Source organism: Neodiprion virginianus, chromosome 2, assembly GCF_021901495.1.
Source record: "Neodiprion virginianus isolate iyNeoVirg1 chromosome 2, iyNeoVirg1.1, whole genome shotgun sequence".
NCBI classification, from domain to species: Eukaryota; Metazoa; Arthropoda; class Insecta; order Hymenoptera; family Diprionidae; genus Neodiprion; species Neodiprion virginianus.
The window spans coordinates 2497051-2516340 of record NC_060878.1 but is presented as its reverse complement, the minus strand read 5'-3'; the positions used below and the strand labels follow the sequence as shown (position 1 = coordinate 2516340).

The window sequence follows — 19290 nt, the reverse complement described above, 5'->3', positions numbered from 1 at the left end:
GTTATAGTAGGCCCCTTGTTTGACCGGTTCTTAATGCTTAAACGTGAAAAAGAAACTCGCACAACGTGCCGATCACGCCAAGATCCGTTGAAGAATTTGAATATCGAAGCAGAGTTTCGCGGGCCGCCTCCGTAGTTCGAACTGATGTGTGTGCATACATAATATGTATCTATGTCACATGATAAACTCTATAATAGAAAAAAAATAATAATAATACTAATAAAACTGAAGGGTTAGTTAGCTGCTTCTATACTTTATGCGTTAGTCTATGTATATAGAAAAGATCTGATTTTAACCGGTAAAAGGTCCGTTTGTTTTATGACGCCGTTTAAGAAAATGATCAAAAATTCGTCAACTTCGAGGGCTCAGAACTGTATGTATGCGCGGAAAATAGTATATTGTGTAACGAGGATGCAACTCGGTCTTTTAGGGCCGAACGTAAGTTTATAACATGACTCGCAGGTGACCCAAAAATGAATATTGCAAATACGCGATGCGAAAAGACCGTTCCCTCCTCGTTGCACACGATTCTTCATATTATAGTAAGAGTATGTCGCGCGTTTTTTGATCAAGCACGAAATTGAGGTAAGGATCGCGTAATGTCAGATTATTTTTCGCAACAGCGCATGCGCGGAGTACAGAAAAGACTACTTTCAACTCCTAGGACTTAAAAATTGTCTTTTCTGTACCCCGCGAATTGGATTCCTTAACGTCAAAAATGCTTAAAACACACGCTTTAAAAAGTAAATATTCACCTGAGACAACCAAAAACATTGAATTACTGTATGACGCAATATCACGATTTTTAGCAGCTACGTCACGGGCGCGTTTGTCGCCACTATGACACCTTGGCAGTTAACGATAAGTGGATAATCAGTCGATAATTTCAAAGAACCCATCCGATCTTCTACTTTCAGCAAGAGTCGAGGTCTGAAGTTCAATTTGAAATACATTGCGAGGCCGGCCGGCAACTGGCTGATTGCCGGCCGTTTGTAATACAGTGGCATACAAAGTCTCTTGTGTATGAATGTAGGATAAGATTATTATTGGGCAATAATAATGCCACTTGCTGCGACGATAAGCGTTATGCTCATTATAACGCGGTTGCGGTGCAGTTATCGCGTGTCGTTCGTGTCGGCGTTGATATAACAGTTTAACGATGATTAACGGATGCGCATTGGTAATGTCCACGTATTGTGAGTTTAATATTCCCGGGGAAATAGAATAATAGTGAATAAAGTATGATGCGTCAAGAAAACGCTCCAGTATGCTGATAACAACCCTGTGTTATACACGACTACAGAGTGTTGATTTTTCTTTACTTTTTTATTTCAGCAACTTGAGATAGTTATTTCAGCGTCTCCCTCCCGCCATCGAGTACAAACAACGATAAACAAATTTATATCGCAAGATAACATCCCGGATTCCTGCCAAACTCCACAGGGCTGACGAACAGCTGGCCGATTACTTTCGCAGACGGTGATAACGTTGTATTAATCGCCATAATTTCCAGGACCTGCGGATAGTTCTGCAACAAGTCGCCGAGTCAGTTCGAATTAGCCCTGCATTTCTTGCGCTCACGCGCGCTCCTTTTTCCATACGAGCCATGGATAATAAACGCGACTTGCCAGGATTCGCCGAGGAAATCAAAGACCTGGAATTTAATGGAGTGAGTTAGTTTTTTTTTTTATCACGATTTCATGAAGCTGAAGTTAGTAAAGTTAACGTAACGATACATCAGGAGACAAAAATTAGGAACGTTTCGTAGAATTTTATAAAATTGTAAGTACGCATAGTTTCGCAAAAAAACTTGTAGTTTTTTGTGAAAATTTGTATTTTTTCAGTAAACAATCTACAAGATACTAAAATTTTTAACGAAAATTAACAATTCTTTACAAATAACTATGCATATTTACAGTTTTGTACGAAATAATACGAAATGTTCAAATTTCTGTAAAAATTCGTAGTAGTTAAAATTTTCACCAGGGTGGTCAATTTTAGGATGACTTTCAAGAAGTTGGCTCTTCGGAATTATTGTACATTTTGTTTATTATAATTGGTTTACTAAATTTCGGAGAGTCATAAAGATGCGATTTAGCCATTTTTCGTAAACATGCATCTTTATTACGGTAACGTTACTAGTTTAATCCTCATAGCTCCATCTCTCTGTTCAACTGGTGAAATTCGTTCCACTACATAAATATCTGGCGTAGTTTTAAGAATGATCGTATTGATCTTCTTTGGGCCGGAGTTCTTTAATTTTCAGTTTGTTTTTTAGTCTTCTATTTTTTAACCGTCTTTCTGACGTTCGGCGATTGTTCTTTTTGCAGTTTCTCGACTGGTTTGTGGCTTTCAACGATGTTACCATGATGTGGAAGGCTCAACCAACTTACATCATGGTGCAGGTGTTGTGCCTAGTCGGTGGCTTTATCACCCTTCTCCATGGTAACCAGTGCGTCGTTTTAATCAATTTTCTCCCCTGCCAGAGTAACGCTTATTACACAACCGATTTATATAATATAAATCTTTGCAAAAATAGATGACAATACAAAGTCCAAAAACTCGTTTCGATGGATCATAAATTTTTTGGGAAACATTTTATGCTCTGAACCCATTAGAAGAATTTAAATAACTGTAATTATGCGAAGATAAGATGCACGGTTTCACGGATCTTTCCACTTAAGATCCGCTTCTCCTTTTTTATTCCGAGAAATCATCAAGTTAGAAATACGTTTCTTTAAGAGGTGTTAATTGGTGTCGAAGATTCTTTACCATAAAAGTTTAAAATTAAATGCAATCGTTAAATAAAAAGAATCGTAAAAAGTGAATGAAACAAGAAGTTGCAGAAAGAAGTAAATTTAAAAATTCGAATTTGCATAATAAAACTCCTGGCTTTCTTGATTACAAAATTGAAAGAAACCTGAACTAAATGTTCGAATCGTTTTCAAATGCGAATTATAGATTACAGGATCTTTAAGAATTCCTTGATTTTTAAGCTCCCTCACCGATTAGGCGACTATCACAATAATAAATAGGATTCGTCTAGATTTAATTTCAGACGATTAATCGATCAACGATGGTGTAGAAACCTGGTGGATAAATTTATCCGAAAAAATATAATAATCAACCACACTGCGATCTCTTTGAATTTCTAAAATAACCATGGAAAGGAAAAACAATTGATAAACTCTATATTTAAGCGTGCGCAGAAATTGATTTGAATATTTTCTGATATTCACTGAAAATCTAGCAGTAAGAGTCCATCAAATTTTTATATTCACTTACATTTTCGTATAGCGTTGAAAAGCGGACGTCGCTACGTGCATTTATGGGTGGGTATTATACTCCATGGAATAGTTGTAGAGGCGATTAGCTACAACCTTCCAGACATCGACAACTTTTGGCATTCCCAGACACCGATAATTCTGATTGGACGGCGTTTGCCGCTCCATATAATCTTGGTGTGTGAGTATGAAGTTGGAGAAACGAGTTCGCTCCTTCTCAATACTGTAACTTTCACAATGAAAGTAGAATTTTGGAAAAATTTTTACCAAATCTTCCAGATGTTGTATTCATATACAACGCATCCATCGCTGTGAAGCAACTGCGACTGCCTGCTTGGAGCGAACCATTCGCCGTAGGCCTGATAACAGTCCTCATTGACATTCCTTACGACATAGTCTCTGTGAGATTCCTTCACTGGTCCTGGCACGCCACTGATCCCAACATATACGATCGGCACTACTTCGTTCCTTGGAACTCGTATTACTTTCACGCAGCGTTTGCCGCAAGCTTCACCTTCTTCTTTCACGGAACGAGACGTCTCTTTACAGAAAGCAAGGAACAATGGACGGCGAGCAAATCGTGAGTAAGATTTTTGCCACTTAGTTTACCTCGCCAAAAATGATGTCGCGTCTGTTTGATCATGTTTTCGCAATCCGTGGTGCAAAAGTACCGGAGAAAATGAATCGTTCTGTTCGTACTCTTCGCAGGTGCTTCAAGGAAACTGTGTGCACTGTGCTACCAGCTTTACTTGGTATGCCTGGCGGAGTCCTGCTGTTCTTGCCTCTTTACCATCCTCTCCACGACCACTACGGCATTCATTCGGAAGTGACTTTCTTCTTTTTATTTACTGTATTCCTGGTTCTCGCATGGAGCGGCGACCGGTGTAGCTTGAAGAAAAATTCCATTGTCAGTAAGAGAACAATCGACTATATAATCCCAGTATATTTGCTGGTGTATTACTCGTTATTCCTCGGTGAGTACGCATAAAACATTTGAAAAACACTTATGCAAGCGTCAATTTAACACGACAATTGTTTCCATCGTCTAGGTTTAACAATTATTGGCGATCCCTCCAAAGAAGTATCTATTGGTTTCCATGAGCGTATAGGTCCGTGTGATGAAATAGTAGGAATCACTTCTGCTCTCGGCCAAACCCTCTACAAGAATAAATATCTGTGTACAGAGAATAATCGAGAAGATTACATCGGCTGGGATTGTTTACCAGGAGGAAAGCCGCCGCGTCACGGTTCACATTGGTACACGGCATGTGGAACTCCCTTGAAAAATCGAACTGAATACATCACTGTTCTTGCGACAATTTTTATAGCTGCATTCGCTGTTTTTACTAACTGTTTTCTCTGTGGTAACAACAACGGCAAAGCAGTTGATGCTAAGAAAACAGGTCAGGTGATAAGTTCGAAAAAAGTTAAGAAAAACTAAAACCACTACACGTGTTCAACGTATTCGCATTAATCTCTTTAGAGCTGTCGAGATAAGTGATAAAAAATCGTGTAATAATGATGAGCCATTGATTATTATGCAACGATCATCAATGCTTAGAATTATTACAAAATTACTAAAATTAGGTGGAATAAGTTTCACCCACTTTTCACATTCTGCTACACCCTATCTAGTCGCCAAATATTTTGTACTTTTCAGATTTTCGCTGATAAGATTAATCAATAAAGTATGTTCTTCAAATACTGTCAAACATTTATTTCAATCACTATTAAATGTTTATGCGTCAATGTATACTTAATCTGCAGAAATTAAATTTTCTGTAAAATTTTTTTCTTCCCTAACAGTTAAAATTTTTGTCAAAACATTTCTATTTACCTGGATTACCTTTCGGCTGGTCATTTCCAAAATGAAATTAATCAATGTATCCCTTAAACAATCAAATACTATTGATTTAAATTTAAAATGTGTAAGAAATTTTTGTGCCTTGTATTTTGTACTTGTCTAGATAGATAGATGAAAGTTTTCTTAATCTAACAATAAATATCACGTCAGAATAAAGACTAAAACATACACTGTAAAATTCCAGACACCAAATTCACTTATGTTTATACCCTTATACTTGCTGTGCACGAGTTGTTCCAAAATTAAGGAAGGACCATTGCTGGTTTGATACACAGTTTTCGCACCACATAATGCGACTCTAATACGTAATAACATCTAATGTTCGAATAATAAACTACCCGAATGTGGGTAATACAATCATATTGTACCGCACAATTTGGTCGAAACAGACCTATTATTGAAATTCATTGGGATGAAATAAGCAATAAATTACTAAAGTAAACAATAGTCCACGATACTTCAAGATCCCTGTTGCGTAACGATTGAGAAATCCAAGTATTATTCTTTGGTACAATAGAAATTAATGAGGTACCATTTGCATGTCCACGCTATAAAAAGCGACCAGGCAAGCTATGGCAAATACCAAGATAGCTGCGAGCCACTTAAGGTAGTTAAACTTTGTTTCCTTAACGCGCGGTTGGTCATTCGTCTTGTCCTTACACTTACGTCTAGGTTTGAACTTTCTTTCAAACTTTTCCACCTCTCTTTGGTTGCGCAATTCTTCTTCTCTCTTTTTCCTCTCTGCCTCAGCCTCTTGGGCTTGAATTCGTTCTTTCTTTTTCTCCTGACACACAGCGTCACATTCAACTACAGCTCCGCCCGATCTTATAATGCGACAAGAAATGTCTTTCTTCAATCTTTTACACTTGCACCAAATTTTCACTTTTTTATTACACTCTTCAGCTCGTTCACACGATCCTGGATGACAATCATCTATGCAACGATGCCCGCATGGATACTGTGGAATGTAAACAACAAATTTTAATTCAAGTTATCTTTACAGTACAATATTAAGTGTCGAGTTTTTTTGAAATCGTATACCAATGATGGTATCATTACGACGATACTTACATTCTTAGGACACTGATTTCCACACTTGAACATCTCCTTCTTAGTCTCTTCGTTAGCCGAAGTGAGCTCAGAGCAGCGAATATACAAAGTATTGATGCTGCAGTGACAAGGAAGTCGTACGATTTGTTTGCAGGGTTTACAAGGAGCCGGATGACAGATGCTGGGGCAAGTATGAGTGCATCCTTGAGGTCTGGGTATGACGCACGGCTTTTCGCATTCTTCACATGGCGTTGGTTGTCCATTGTCTCCCGACGCTTGTACAACGTGACACAATAACATGCAGGTATGATTTGTGCAGCTCAACAATTGTCCGCAAGGCCTTTGGCAACAGCTTGATACCGCCTTGTGGCACGGCCACGGCAAAGTTTCATGCCCACCTAAACAAGTGACCATTACTGAAACTTGGCAGGGTGGACAAGGCAGAGTTTTCAGCTGCATCTTGTCCCTCTGTTTTTCCCACGGCCCAGCTGGTTGAGTTATACCATTCACCTTTACCCATACCTTGGTGTGACAGGGCACTGGGCAAATGTGACCGCACTTTTTATGCGCCAAGGCACATTGTTTCTTGCAGGGTGGACACTGTCCTTGGTGGCATTTGTGCGACTCTCGTTTTGGATGGTGGCAAATCGGTGGAATTTTACACATTTTATTACAGTGAGGTGGTTTAATCTTCTTGGCTGTACCACAAGGTATGACAATTTTGCTTGAACCGCATCGACACTGTATAGTGTCTGTCCTCTGGCAGGGATAGCATGGGCCGCTGTGGCAAGGAGCGGAACATTTGTGTTTGCGACAACTTAAAGTACGGTCGCAAGTCTTTTCGCAAGGATTGAAATTATTCTTCTTCACGCAGTCGCAGCATTTTTTATTGCACGGATGCCGTCCGCACAACCGAATCTGCTTACACTTCGTGTCGCAGTGAAACACTTTGGCGCAAGCTATCTCTTTTTTGTGAGCACCGCATTTGCACGATTTGGTAACCACCTCCAAGCATTGCCCGCAGCTATCGAGATGACAGCGTTTGTTGCAGTAATGTGCTCCGCAATCCAGTAATTTTTCGCAAGTATCACCGCACGTCGCTGCCTCCTGCTTGCAGGAAATCTTGTACTTCCTCTTCCCGCACGGACACGACCTGTTTTTGGCCGTCAGGCAATCGCCACAGTCTCCGGGCAGATGGCAGACGTCTTGGCAAACGTGGACGTTACAAGATAAGGATTTTCTGCACGGTTTATCGCATCGCCACACCGTGTCGAAACATGGCCTCAGCTCGGTCTTATTCCCACAGTGACAAGTCGCGGAAACCTTCTCTGGACATGGCGGACACTCGCCACTATGACACATTTCTCTGCACGTGTGTTTCCCGCATTTCAAATTCCTGCTGCAAACAGCGCCGCAGCTCCATTCTTTGGCGTTACAGCGTCTCGGACGAGGGGCTGATTTGGCACAGTAGCATTTGGAAGAAACCATTTTCGGACACGGAGGACAAGGTCCGGGATGACATAGCAGAACACAGGAATGCCCGCATTTTGGTTGGAGAAGTTTTCCACATGCTTCTCCGCAAGAATGTGGTACGCACCATGGTTGATATGATGGATCTCTCGTCTTTCCGCAAAAACATTCATAGTGTTGCGGAGCCTCGTCTTCGGCATACTCTGTACGACATTTTGGGCTGCAATAATCAGACTCAATTGTCATTAACTCTGGACATCGATAATAAAGGTGGATCATAGATTTATTTGCTTATCAGACTTGATTTGAAAAGAACAAAAGTTGTCAGAATTTAACAGCGAGTTAACAATTGATTGAACCCACCATGCCCATACTTGAGAAATTCCACGGTCCCGCTTGTAAGCAAGGCTGTCTCGAATCCAGTGCTGAATGCACGGGAGATGCATAAATGAGTAGCACATGGTACAGCTCCATATCTGCATCAATAATTTATTAGGATAAAACATGACAAAACATTTTTCTACTGGTTGAACAGCGATGAGAGTGTTATCATGACAAATTCTTCATTCACACTGACCGGGTCTGTTTTCTTCACCGACGAAATACATATCAAGCAAACAGCGCCGTTAGATTGAAAAGTATCAGCCAAATAAGATAGGATTTTTTCAGGATCTCCACCTTGATCTTGGTAGGAAGTCAGGACCTTTCCAACAGCTTGTTCCAATATCTCTTGCCCAGTTTCATCTTCTTCGTCGCTCGACGATTCTACCATAGGATGTGTAACCATGTGCCTTTCGATCGCCGCTTGATTTTGTGCTTGCGCTCTCTTAAATTTCTTCATTTTGAATCCTAAAAATCCAAGCTTTATAATGTAGACAAATTGTCAAATAATTCCTATACGATCTTCAGTTTTGGTTTGAAAATGAAAGCCTAATGTGAAACTTACGTTTTGTTGATTTAATTTAGTAGTAATTGAACAAACAATAAAATATTTTCAATTACCACAAAGCTGTCAAACGGTCCTTATGAACCTAAATATAAAACACAACTGCCTCCGAACCTCTTCTTTATTTACTTCGCATACCTAATTACAGATCTGTAAACAAGTGTACTTTCAGAAAATGATAATTGAGGCTTACCAAATGCAAAATAATTTGCCTAGCTACATTGACATTAAAATGGGATTGTTACTTATTCTCTTTTTCAAACATCTATTACGTAAAAATCATAACTTACTAAATCAAGCCTGTTGAGGGGAAATTTTTCTGGAGGCCAAGATAAATAGAACTACAAATAAGGAAATAATTTCAAGATAGACTCGTACCGATAGTTACGATAATTGACGTAAATAATTCTTATCTCAATTTTGTTAGTTACATATCAATACTGCAGAAAAGACAATATTAAGACTTTGATAATGTTTAGAAGAATGAGAAACGCGGAGTGGAAAAAAAGCGCATGAAAATTTGTCGCAAAATTCTATCATGATTTTTAAAAACACGGTGAAACTGACCAGAGTTCATTCTTATTACCTTGTTATTTTCCTCTAAAATGGAATGAGATCAGTAAAACAAAACTCATAACCTCTATCAACGTCATTAATTCACCACAACCACACCACAACCACTTCAGACACCAGCATAATCATTTGATTACTGCGCATATGCGATCGATACGCGCCTCATTTCCCGAAATCACGTGATCAGGATTTTGGCGGTAGTTTCGATTCAAATTTGAATTTCACCGTGATCTCGGGATTGGATATGTAAAAAATAAAACGCAGGAATAAACATTCTGGTTGTAAATGAGAAAGTAAAATATGTGTATTCTTGTATTACCGATATTGTTTAACAAATTTGAACCCTAAATTAAGTTTCCTTAGGTTTAATTTTTGGATAATAGCTCAAACTCGGATTTGAATTTATAATAATACCTAATACTCATATAAGCAGACACGTAGTGCCCAATATTTCTGTACAAGTATAACAATATACCTGATTTTATAAGAATTAATGTATCATAAATGAATAAAAAATGATTCGTGTGTCGATTCATTTCCATACTAACTAAAAATTGTCACATTAATTTATACGAATTTTTTGTAGCACTATTTATCAGAATAAAATATTATAAAAAAACTACAGCATCGTTCCATGAATATTTCACTATCCCCCACCATTTTCGATAGTATTGAATTTATTAACAGTGAAAATTCTATCTGAAACTAAATTCCTTCATCTAATAAATATTATTTGGTTTAAAAATGTGTGCTTCACATAACATGCTGTTCACTGATTTCATAAATGCTTTAGACATCTTCAAGACGTGATCACGGCCTCGTCCCATGGGCCGTAAATATTTTCTTTATAAGTTTGCCACCTGATATAGCAAAGGGGACAAACCAGTTGTAGAAATATGGTAACTCCGATAAATACGCACGAAATTGTTGAAGATATGACGTAAAGTAGATAAGTCGTAGTGGCAGAAAGAACAATTGTGATACACACTTTGCCATCGATTTGAAACATGACAAACGGCAAAAGAACAAAGCAAAGAACGGCTGTGGTAAGGAGCGAGAAGGCGTGCAGAGGCGAAACGAGTCTGGATGCTAACATGAGCGAGCCAAAAATTGAGGAAGTTATGGAGAGGGAGTCGGACAAAGAGACTTGTGGGGAGCCGTATTTGCTGAATATAAGATGTATCAAAAACATAAATATTGTCATGGCATATATTGTGTCCGTACTGACGGTTGCAGTCAGGGTTTTCAATATCGGTGATAAGATGTAGCCAAAAGCAAGAAATATCAAGACAGTTCTAAGGTCTTTGGACATTTTTTCCAGCATGTCGGACTTCTTAAAAGTATGAAGAAAATACCCGGCTAATGTGAGAATACCACTGAACACAAAGATGGCATTAGGCGCTATCCACTCGTTGTCCAACCAAACGAAAACTATGACGAATAAAATTACTATGTTCAGTTGGACGGACACACTCGCCGCGAATGATATAGCCTCGATGGTTGTAATGTTACTTGGGTTTATATTTTTACGCAATTCTTCCAGGAACGAACTGTCCGTGTAATTATCCGGCAGCCCACGAGTTTCATACAAATTTTTACGCCACCGTCTAGTCACAACTCCATTTGTTTTCTTTCCATTCATAACAGGCGCCTCTAATTCACAATGAGACATTCTTCTTTTTTGCGTTAAATGACTCTCCAGTGGAATGTCATTCATTGAGTAACTCATTCCAACATTCAGTCAGAAATTCACAATTTCACTCCCCGGCTTGACGTTATGCTAGAGTTTTTTGGACAGCTGCCAAATTTTAAGCATTGTGCTTCAGAACTGTTGAACTGAAAATAAAATATAATGGTACACGTCTGAGATAGTCTCGTTGCCTGATTGTATCGCACAAATTGTTATATGATTTCTCGTTACTCAACTACCTGTATATGTAGACTGTAGTTTTATAAATATTTATGGAAAGTTACGGGATATGGATTAATTAATGGATTCAGTGAACGACAAACGAAAAGCTTTATAAAATTCAATATAAATTCTAGTTAAATTAGGTTAGTTTGGGGTTAAATTCTTTGTAGTTTGAAAGCGATACGATAAATAGATCTAATATTGAAATAAGTTCGAATTGCTTACCGAGAATAATTGAAGTATAAAAAATTTTTCATTCTCATGCGTCATTCGTGACAGTCCGTCGAAGAAACAAAACTATTTCTAAGATTTTTGTAGATCCAAATTTGTTCATGACTTGTGTCAACCAATCTCAACCACGAGTCAAGGGATATTTTATTACAGTTTAGAAATCATTTAATTATCGCTAAAATATGAAAATACATTCCTTTTTCACAATCATTAAAAAAAATGGAACAGGTAGATTAACATCTGACGAAGATAAGTGTTACCTTTGAGGTTATGTTCAAGGCCTGAATTTGATTGATTATGCACTGAATCACGCAGGCCGTACCGTACTTGACGTATTTCTCATATCTTGTATTTAGTTGGATTTGCATCAGAACGACCAAATTTTAATAAATAAGAAAAAAAAAAAACACACAACACAAATAAATAACAGTGACCTAAATTCATGAGAAAAAAAAATCTTCATTTAATATAACAAGTTATTTTTTATTAATACATAAGAAATGATTCAGAAGATTATGTCTCGCATAAGCTTTTCGAGGCGGCGATATTGGACTGGAATTCAAATTTGGTTTTGTCTAAATAAAATACTGCTACAATATTATTTGGTGATAATAAACTGCAAGAGTCTTTTGATCCGTCGAACTAATGCTTCGATAAAAGATCGATCCGTCGTAGTGAATTCTCTTGGTGTGTCCATTAGTTGGGTAATAAAACTGTCCGATAGGGTGGAAACAAGCCCTTGCTTTAGATCGGACAACATTTCTGCAGATATTCTCCACGAGACTACAGTTTCATCCAAGTTACTCGAAGACACTGTAAAGAGAAGAAGTAATATTTTACCTATTGGAATATTGTAAAAATATTCAACATAGATCTCCAGATCCCGCTTACCTTGAGATCTGTTGTGACGCGTCATTGCTTGCATGGCAAAGAAGTCTAAGTGACTCCATAAAATGTACAGACTATGTTCTACGATTAATGAACAGTACTTGAGATCTCCGCGTTTGCATCGCGCTTCTTCCGCTAGTCTTTTCTCGGCTATTAATCGCTGTTTTTGAATATCCAATTCACCTTCCTCTTCTGTTATGTACTGAAAAGAAAAAACAAAATTTGATTTCAATTTCAAAGAATGTCATCGTTGAAATTTTAAATTAGAAACGTGTTATCATGTTAGCACTCACTTTTTTAAGGTCATTTGAACTCATGTCTTTTATAATCGAAGCATTTTTAACCATTGTGTCTAAATGCGGCAGTTCTGAGTGAAGTAACGAAGTAGAAGAAACAAGTTGCCCTATAATTGCACCCAAATGTATTCCACCAGTGGAATCTTTTCCTCTTCCATCTCTAAGCCCAGGTCTGTCTGTTAAATAAGGTTCAAAAAGTACGTTTTTTATTTTCTGATCCATCCGGGTGTGTTCCATCTGTAAAAGCGAATAAAGAAAATTAGAATTTTGAACACAGTTCAATCTTCAATGAATGTAAATGAGTTGCGTCGGTAAGTTTGACATACTTGATTACGAGTGTACAGCATAACGTTGGCAGCAATTTGTATTGCGCACGAATGTTGTTGGGTAGCTTCCATTTGTTGATGTAGAGGTACGACGGGAGGCAGTTGTGGCTGAAATCTGGAGACCATGGAGAGCATCAAACGTTGGAGCCTATAAAGATGGGCTCGCAATTCTCTCATGCCTGTACTATCTTCAGATTTGTGTTCGTTAGAGTTGGCTCTGGCCAATTCCTCGTCAACAAGTTTATACATGTCTGAAAAAGAAGAGAATTAAATATTTGCATAGAATAAAATAGAAATAAAATCATGAAAAAATCAATTGAATGAGAGATGCCTACCAATGTTGGCAGACCTTGCGATGACCCCGGTGAGACTGGCGACTTCTTTGAGGAACAGAACATTAGAATGAGGTGATGCATTCCGTAAAACCATTTCAACGGTATCTCGATGACTCTGTAAAAATCCGCAAACTTGTATGGCACAAGACTGATTTTCCGTTCCAAGGGTAGTCAGCAAAGCATCGCACAAATAAAGTGCAGGTAAGAAGATTTGCTGATATCGCTGACCTATGGAAGGCACAAAGGATATATCTCCACCTTCAAAGCCCACATTTACGTCAGGATGCTGATCGAAAACACACATGCTTGATAAGCAAGATAGGACTTTATTTTCCAGAAGACATTCGGCACCCAGTCTGGTCGACGCCATTCTGCAGAGCGTTGCCATTTTTGATTCGTATAAATACAGGGGCCGCAAAGTGAGTGGATCTGGTTGAAGCATTGTTCGCAATAAATTGTCAGAATCCAGAAGACTGTCTACCATGTGTTTAAGGTACCCTCTGCTAGCCAGATATGTGACCCACGTATTGCTGCAATCGAATTCTAAAATTTTGTCGAGGCACGATAGTGACAGCATTTTACAGACATCGTGTCCACCGGAACAATCGTGGGACAATATATCCATCAGCTTGTTACCGTAACTACTGATCACTTGTATCGTCGCATATCGATGCGAACGCTCCTGTATCGGCGTAGTTCTATAATACGAACTATCCAACTGACTAACATACATGGAATCCATGTTGGTCACAACTTCCGATCTTTCCAAACTGACTACACAGAGGAAATTGAGAAGTGCCCCATAAAGATGGGTTCGAACTTTTTGTGAGGATACTCCAGAATTTAAGATCCATTGAAGAATATGACTAAGGATAATCTTCATCATTGTTGTATTTGCAGCGGAAGACGGTAGCAGCTCATCGTCAGATTGCATGGAGAAGCTATTACGAAGGTTTACTAGTAGTACGAGCACGGTTCCAGATACAAGTGTTTTGATTTCGTTCAAAGCTTCGCAAGACGTCATCTTCTGCAGTAAATCATGTGACAAATTTAGCAGAAGATTTTGCCTCTGAGCAGCGGGAAGTTGCTGGTTCGTTGCGACAGAGAATAAAATTTCAGTTGTTTGACACCAGCCCTCGACGAACTTCACAGTAGCGTAAGAAAGGGTTTTCGTTTGATTTCGTTTCAAGGCGTATGCAAGGATAGATTGCAGCTCCTGTTGCACAAGCTTACGCTGAGTCGCAGTTGCGCTAGTTTGCGTACCAGCCAATTCTTCTGTTATAAGATTGTGAAGTTTTCTGATATCTATAAGCTGGGGACTTCCACCAAGTGGAACTGGAATGCTGCAGCGTCCCAACACCATTTCAATTTGAGACGGATCAAAGTATTCCCAGGACTTTGGAGGATCTAGATTTAACTGGAAATCGATATAGTGAAGTAGATCCATCAGGAGTTTTTGGGATGGCACAATTTGATCTCTGTCATGGATTAGATTGCCGACTAGTCTTTGAATCAGGGAGTTCTGAAGGCTGCCACCAGCGACGCGCAATTCAATTGCCGATATTTTTAGCAGCCAGGACATGCAGGCAAGCTCAGTCGCTCTGTTCGCTCCCTGGAATGGCAGCTTGGAAAGATGACGTTGTACGAAATCTTGATTGGTGGCTGTCCGAAGGAACCGAAGTACGGAAACAGAGGTTTTGTTATTTGAAGCCAGTATGTGAAGGAACCAGTAGCAAGCCTCTGTAATCTTGTCACGGCCACGCTCCAACGATAATTCCAATATCCCGAGTATAGAGTGCAGACAAGTCCTCGGAAAGCCTAGTATTCCAGGTTGTTGAATTGCAGTTTTTCTTATGTCCTTAGTGATGTCGAATCCAAGTAGGTAATGAGCTATGTTAGGTGCAGGGCGTGTTATGCTCTGCATCAAAAGGGACAAAATCCTGCCCTTGCAATTACCGCTTCGTTTTTCATTCCCAATTTCTTCCTCAGGCTCAAAGTTTTCGTCAGAATCCAGACACTCTACGAAACTATGCCTGATCGTCGTTGCCAACGAAGGAGTAGACGTGAATGTAGAAAGTAACTCTGAATCTGCTCCAGGTTCGTTGGCGACGCCTTGAACAATGCCAACTGACACAAAAGCGTGTTGAGTGAGCCATGAGTTGTAGGATATGTATTTAACGATGTTAATCATGTGGTCCGGTTTTCCCGTGCGAGGATTTACACCTAGCAAAAGGCGGGATAGCCCTGTTAAAATTCTGTTGGTTGAGCTGGCTGCAGCCAATTGAACCATGTAATGATATTGGGCTGCCAATCCATGCTCCAATATCTGCAAACAGTGCAAAGTGCTGCTTTCGAGGCTTGTTTTACCAGGAAAATCGTCGTAAGTATCCAAAAGATGGCATCCTTCGTCAAGTATGAGCAGAATGACGTGTAGAAACTCGGAATTTGAGTGTAGCAACGTTATCAAATGGTGTCCAGGAGGAGGATTGATGACGGTCGATTCACCGCCTTGTAGTTCTATTTTACATCCGATAAAGTCTTCGATAGTTGGCTCATACTGTGTTATCAATTTAATGAATATTTTCAGACAGGCATCGGACACGTCCCACTTTTCCCCAGGATTTTTATACGACCGTGTGTTGAACCGCAAAAATACGGAATTTATTATGAAATGTAAGTACGGATCGAAGCCTGGATTTCTTAGGCCAACACCCAGAAGTCGAGGTATCGGAAAATCAGTAAGGACATCTAGAAGCTCCAACATTGCTCTGGTCAAAGGAAATTCCTCGTTTCTAGATTCAATTTCTTCTAGTTCCGTTTGAATTCCTCTCGGTTGGTAACTGCTGGTCGTTGGTACGGTACTCAGTATTTGCGCAGCTTCCAAACTTTGCCATATGGTGGAAGAACTCTCCGGAGATTTTGCCAGAGCTGCGAGCGTTCTGACTAACGCACCTTTTAATGGAATTGGCATAGCACAGCCCACCAAACCGATAATAGAAGGCAAGACGTTCCAGCCTGGATGCTCGCATATCGCTATTCGAGAAACTTCATCGTAGTAAGCAACAACCCGAACCACTAGAAGCACAGCTTCCAAGCCTTTGACCTCGTGAGGTGTGATACCTTTGGGATGATTTCTTTGACGGTATACCGTGTCTTGTGAAGGTGGGAGTTCTTGTCGCAAATTAAAATAGTAGCGACTCAAGGAGTTGAAAAAATGATCCCAGGAAATAGTCGTTGCCCCCGAAGGTCCTGAAAAAATGAAATGCAGTAATAACACAAGATTACCTCTTATTAATAGACTTTCAAATCAAGTTATCAAGCCGTACAGCTTACCATTAAGTTTCAGAAAGTTGAATGCTTGCCTAGCCGCTGGTAGGGAAGAAGCAAGTGATGCTAGCATTCTTAGGTAGGGTCCAAATAGCCCACTGGGCAATACTTCTCCGGCGACTCTGACAAATTTGAACAGAGCAACTTGCCTTGGAGGTAATCGGCTCGCATGCAAAGTGCTCGGCATATGAGAGGAGTCGGAATGTTGACACCAATAATCCATTGCAAGGTTCAAGTTGAGGGGATCCTTTTTGTACAGTTCAGCGACAGACAGCATGAGGTACTCAAAATGGTTGTCAAGGTTCATGGGAGGTTCGATGCCTTCTTGTTGATAGGCTTGAACGATACGCATTGATTCGTCGGCTCTATTTCTCAACTCTTTCACCTTCAAAGGCATGAGTAGTATAAAATCAGAGATGAGTGTGTGAATGTAACGAACATAGAATTCCTCATTGTGGATGTGAGAGCTTTGAAGTAGAACTTCAGCCAAAAAATGAAAAGCCTTGTTTGCCAGAGCAGCTTCCACCAAAATTTCATCCTCTTCGGTGATATTTTGTGTAGGACACAGATTGGGTGCAGATTTTATAGTTGCTATAGCAATAGCTAGCGCAAACTGAATCAAACCACGAAGTCCGGCACTTTCCCAATTTACATTACCAGAAGTTAGCTCGGTTACGAGCTGTGGCAACATGTCAGGATCGTCAATAAGCGGCATTGCTTTAACAATTGCTGAAATTTGAAAAAAAAAAGAAAGTAAATCATCGTTCGACAGTCAAGGAATAATATGCACTGATCTGGATAAGGCTACTTATTATCGTAGGCATACTTTCACCGTCCTCTCTGGTGTGAAGTGAGCTGAGATTTATAGAATTGAGCAAAGCCATAATCAATGCCAACGTGACTTTATCAGGGCCACCAGTCCCATCCTCAGCCTCCGGATGACGATTGTGAAGTAACGACAAAAGTCTGTGAGTGATGTGACTGGGCAAAGCTGACTGAGCTGACCAAAGGTATAAAATATCGGCAAGATCCTGCCTGGCACCGTTATAAAGACGCATGACCATGTGATGATGCTTGGCTCCTCCTAAGCCTCTGTTTTGCTGCAGCAGTTCTTGTTCCTAAAAGAAGAATCTACTTATAATAGCGCCAAGTTAAATCTTGTGCTATTACCAAATACAAATTTTTTACCTTCGTCGGATCCATATCCTCCAAAAGGTTCAGGATCCTGTCCAGCAGACCGTCTTCCTGCATTTTGTTGGTATACTCCGTAATTTGCTTAGTAAGCGTAACGGGTGTGTCGAGAACCCAAGTATGACCATTTCTGGCTTGAACCAAAGTCCTCAATGTTGAGGTGAGAGCTTTCTTCCCGTCATAGTACAGAAGGACAGCAGTTAGGCCTCGTGTCAATCCAGGATGATGCGGCATTTGAAGTTGAGCAGTACAGAGTAAGTCAAGAGCCATAAATTCATTTAGTTCGTACATGTCGGATAATATAATTGTCTCGTCAACCAATTCTTTGGACAAAACCTGGTGACCTAGTCCAGGCAAAGTTATACCCTCCGTCACTGCATTTTTAATTTCCTCACGACTCTTTGCATTCTTTGCCTAGAATGAGGATATGATAAACTTAGCACATGGCAATCAAGGTCTGCAAGTCGCAGCTACTACATGTTGAAATATTATGCTTACAGGATTGCTTAGGAGATTTAGAAAATTCTGTCGGTGATTGCGAAGCGCTTCCATAAATTCATGGTATTGTGGATCGTGGGAACTAGGTGCAGAGGTAATATATTGATCGACGAGACTCTGGAGTTCCTTGTAAGGAGTCCACATGTCCTCCGTACTTGTCTTTTCTGTAATAGTAAATGGTGTCGATGTGACAAAACTTAACCTAGGAAAATTCAAATTCACGCTAAGACGAATTATCAACCGAAACGTGAATTGTATCACTGAACAAGCATACACAATGTGAAGGTAAATACAACCACGTATTTTGACAGACAATTGATCATAAACGTTGTTGCATTTGTACCGGTTGATGAAATTAGGTTAACCTAGGTTATGTCACGTTACAACCGGGAGAAGAGTTTCAGTAATTAATGAGGAATAAGTTAGACGCATACGCAGACCTACCTTCAGTCATCCTTGCGCTATTTAAACTAAACTCAGACGGTCAAACTCAACAATCACTGAAGAAAGAGACAAACACTCATTCGTGAATTGGCGGTTGGCGCTGATTTGTAAAACCGCGTGAACATGGCTGCGTTCATGATACATGGTCGCGAGCGAGCAGCGGTCGCCAACTTAAAAAAGGTAAATAATTGATCAATGCCACCCACTTAAAAAAAAAAGAACCTTCTTCATCAATGGAACTCGGTTGGGTCCAAGCGTCATTGGATTTCACCACTACGTTACTCAATCCGATCGCTAAATGCAGTTTGGATCAAATTTATAACAAAAAAATGTGCCAAAATTTAACCAAATATATATTTATAGCGCTTTTTTGATTTATGATGCTATTTTCGTTGGCCGCTCGACGAAAAAACGTCATTACTCGATGTGTTGCGAGACTCGTCAATGCGAATAATAGGCGATAAATGCAACGATTTATCAGCTCCACGCAATCAAAAACGATGATTCGTTCGATATTAAATTTCCAAAATGAAAAATAACGATCGACAAGCTCGTGGTCGAATATAAAATTTGATAAAAGATACCGGAAATGGCCGAGGTCTAAATTGTATTTCGAAAAATAAAGTATATACGTATGCGAAGCACGACTTCCGGA

The 19290-nt window shown here is 39.6% G+C and overlaps 4 protein-coding genes and 1 long non-coding RNA gene across 11 annotated transcripts; 1 reads left to right on the top strand and 4 right to left on the bottom strand.

The window, feature by feature from the left end:
- The first annotated feature begins 1531 nt into the window (after nt 1-1531).
- LOC124299194 (uncharacterized) lies at nt 1532-4986 on the top strand. 3 transcript variants are annotated; one of them, XM_046752197.1, is made up of 6 exons: nt 1532-1669; nt 2331-2445; nt 3298-3465; nt 3564-3864; nt 3993-4258; nt 4334-4986. In XM_046752197.1, exons 1-6 carry the CDS (start codon nt 1607-1609, stop codon nt 4723-4725), a joined length of 1305 nt encoding a protein of 434 aa, XP_046608153.1. In that variant the 5' UTR covers nt 1532-1606; the 3' UTR covers nt 4726-4986. The 3 variants fall into 3 exon arrangements, with proteins under 3 accessions (XP_046608153.1, XP_046608154.1, XP_046608155.1); XM_046752198.1 differs by lacking the exon at nt 1532-1669 and adding an exon at nt 2055-2104 and having other exon boundaries at nt 2330-2445; XM_046752199.1 differs by lacking the exon at nt 1532-1669 and having other exon boundaries at nt 2337-2452.
- Nucleotides 1551-4386, bottom strand: LOC124299196 (uncharacterized). The gene is made up of 4 exons (XR_006906956.1): nt 4246-4386; nt 3286-4172; nt 1984-2479; nt 1551-1654 (listed from the first exon to the last, which is right to left on the bottom strand). It is a non-coding gene; the product is annotated as an uncharacterized LOC124299196 (long non-coding RNA).
- Nucleotides 4987-5116: 130 nt separating the features above from the next.
- Nucleotides 5117-9300, bottom strand: LOC124299189 (NF-X1-type zinc finger protein NFXL1). 4 transcript variants are annotated; one of them, XM_046752191.1, is made up of 6 exons: nt 9239-9300; nt 9182-9200; nt 8246-8517; nt 8032-8144; nt 6220-7888; nt 5117-6106 (listed from the first exon to the last, which is right to left on the bottom strand). In XM_046752191.1, exons 2-6 carry the CDS (start codon nt 9189-9191, stop codon nt 5669-5671), a joined length of 2502 nt encoding a protein of 833 aa, XP_046608147.1. In that variant the 5' UTR covers nt 9192-9200; nt 9239-9300; the 3' UTR covers nt 5117-5668. The 4 variants fall into 4 exon arrangements, with proteins under 4 accessions (XP_046608147.1, XP_046608146.1, XP_046608148.1 ...); XM_046752190.1 differs by lacking the exon at nt 9239-9300 and having other exon boundaries at nt 9182-9203; XM_046752192.1 differs by lacking the exons at nt 9182-9200; nt 9239-9300 and adding an exon at nt 8993-9154.
- Nucleotides 9301-9976: 676 nt separating this feature from the next.
- Nucleotides 9977-11732, bottom strand: LOC124299195 (phosphatidylinositol N-acetylglucosaminyltransferase subunit C). Of its 2 annotated transcripts, XM_046752202.1 has the most exons (3): nt 11591-11732; nt 11325-11505; nt 9977-11023 (listed from the first exon to the last, which is right to left on the bottom strand). In XM_046752202.1, the coding sequence occupies exon 3, from the start codon at nt 10914-10916 to the stop codon at nt 9987-9989; it is 930 nt and encodes a 309-aa protein (XP_046608158.1). In that variant the 5' UTR covers nt 10917-11023; nt 11325-11505; nt 11591-11732; the 3' UTR covers nt 9977-9986. The 2 variants fall into 2 exon arrangements, with proteins under 2 accessions (XP_046608158.1, XP_046608156.1); XM_046752200.1 differs by lacking the exon at nt 11591-11732 and having other exon boundaries at nt 11325-11584.
- A 60-nt stretch (nt 11733-11792) lies between these two features.
- LOC124299188 (nuclear pore complex protein Nup205) lies at nt 11793-18790 on the bottom strand. The gene is made up of 10 exons (XM_046752189.1): nt 18636-18790; nt 18192-18355; nt 17691-18107; nt 17329-17620; nt 16509-17231; nt 13176-16424; nt 12841-13091; nt 12512-12751; nt 12222-12420; nt 11793-12143 (listed from the first exon to the last, which is right to left on the bottom strand). Exons 1-10 carry the CDS (start codon nt 18643-18645, stop codon nt 11929-11931), a joined length of 5760 nt encoding a protein of 1919 aa, XP_046608145.1. The 5' UTR covers nt 18646-18790; the 3' UTR covers nt 11793-11928.
- Between the last annotated feature and the right edge of the window lie 500 nt (nt 18791-19290).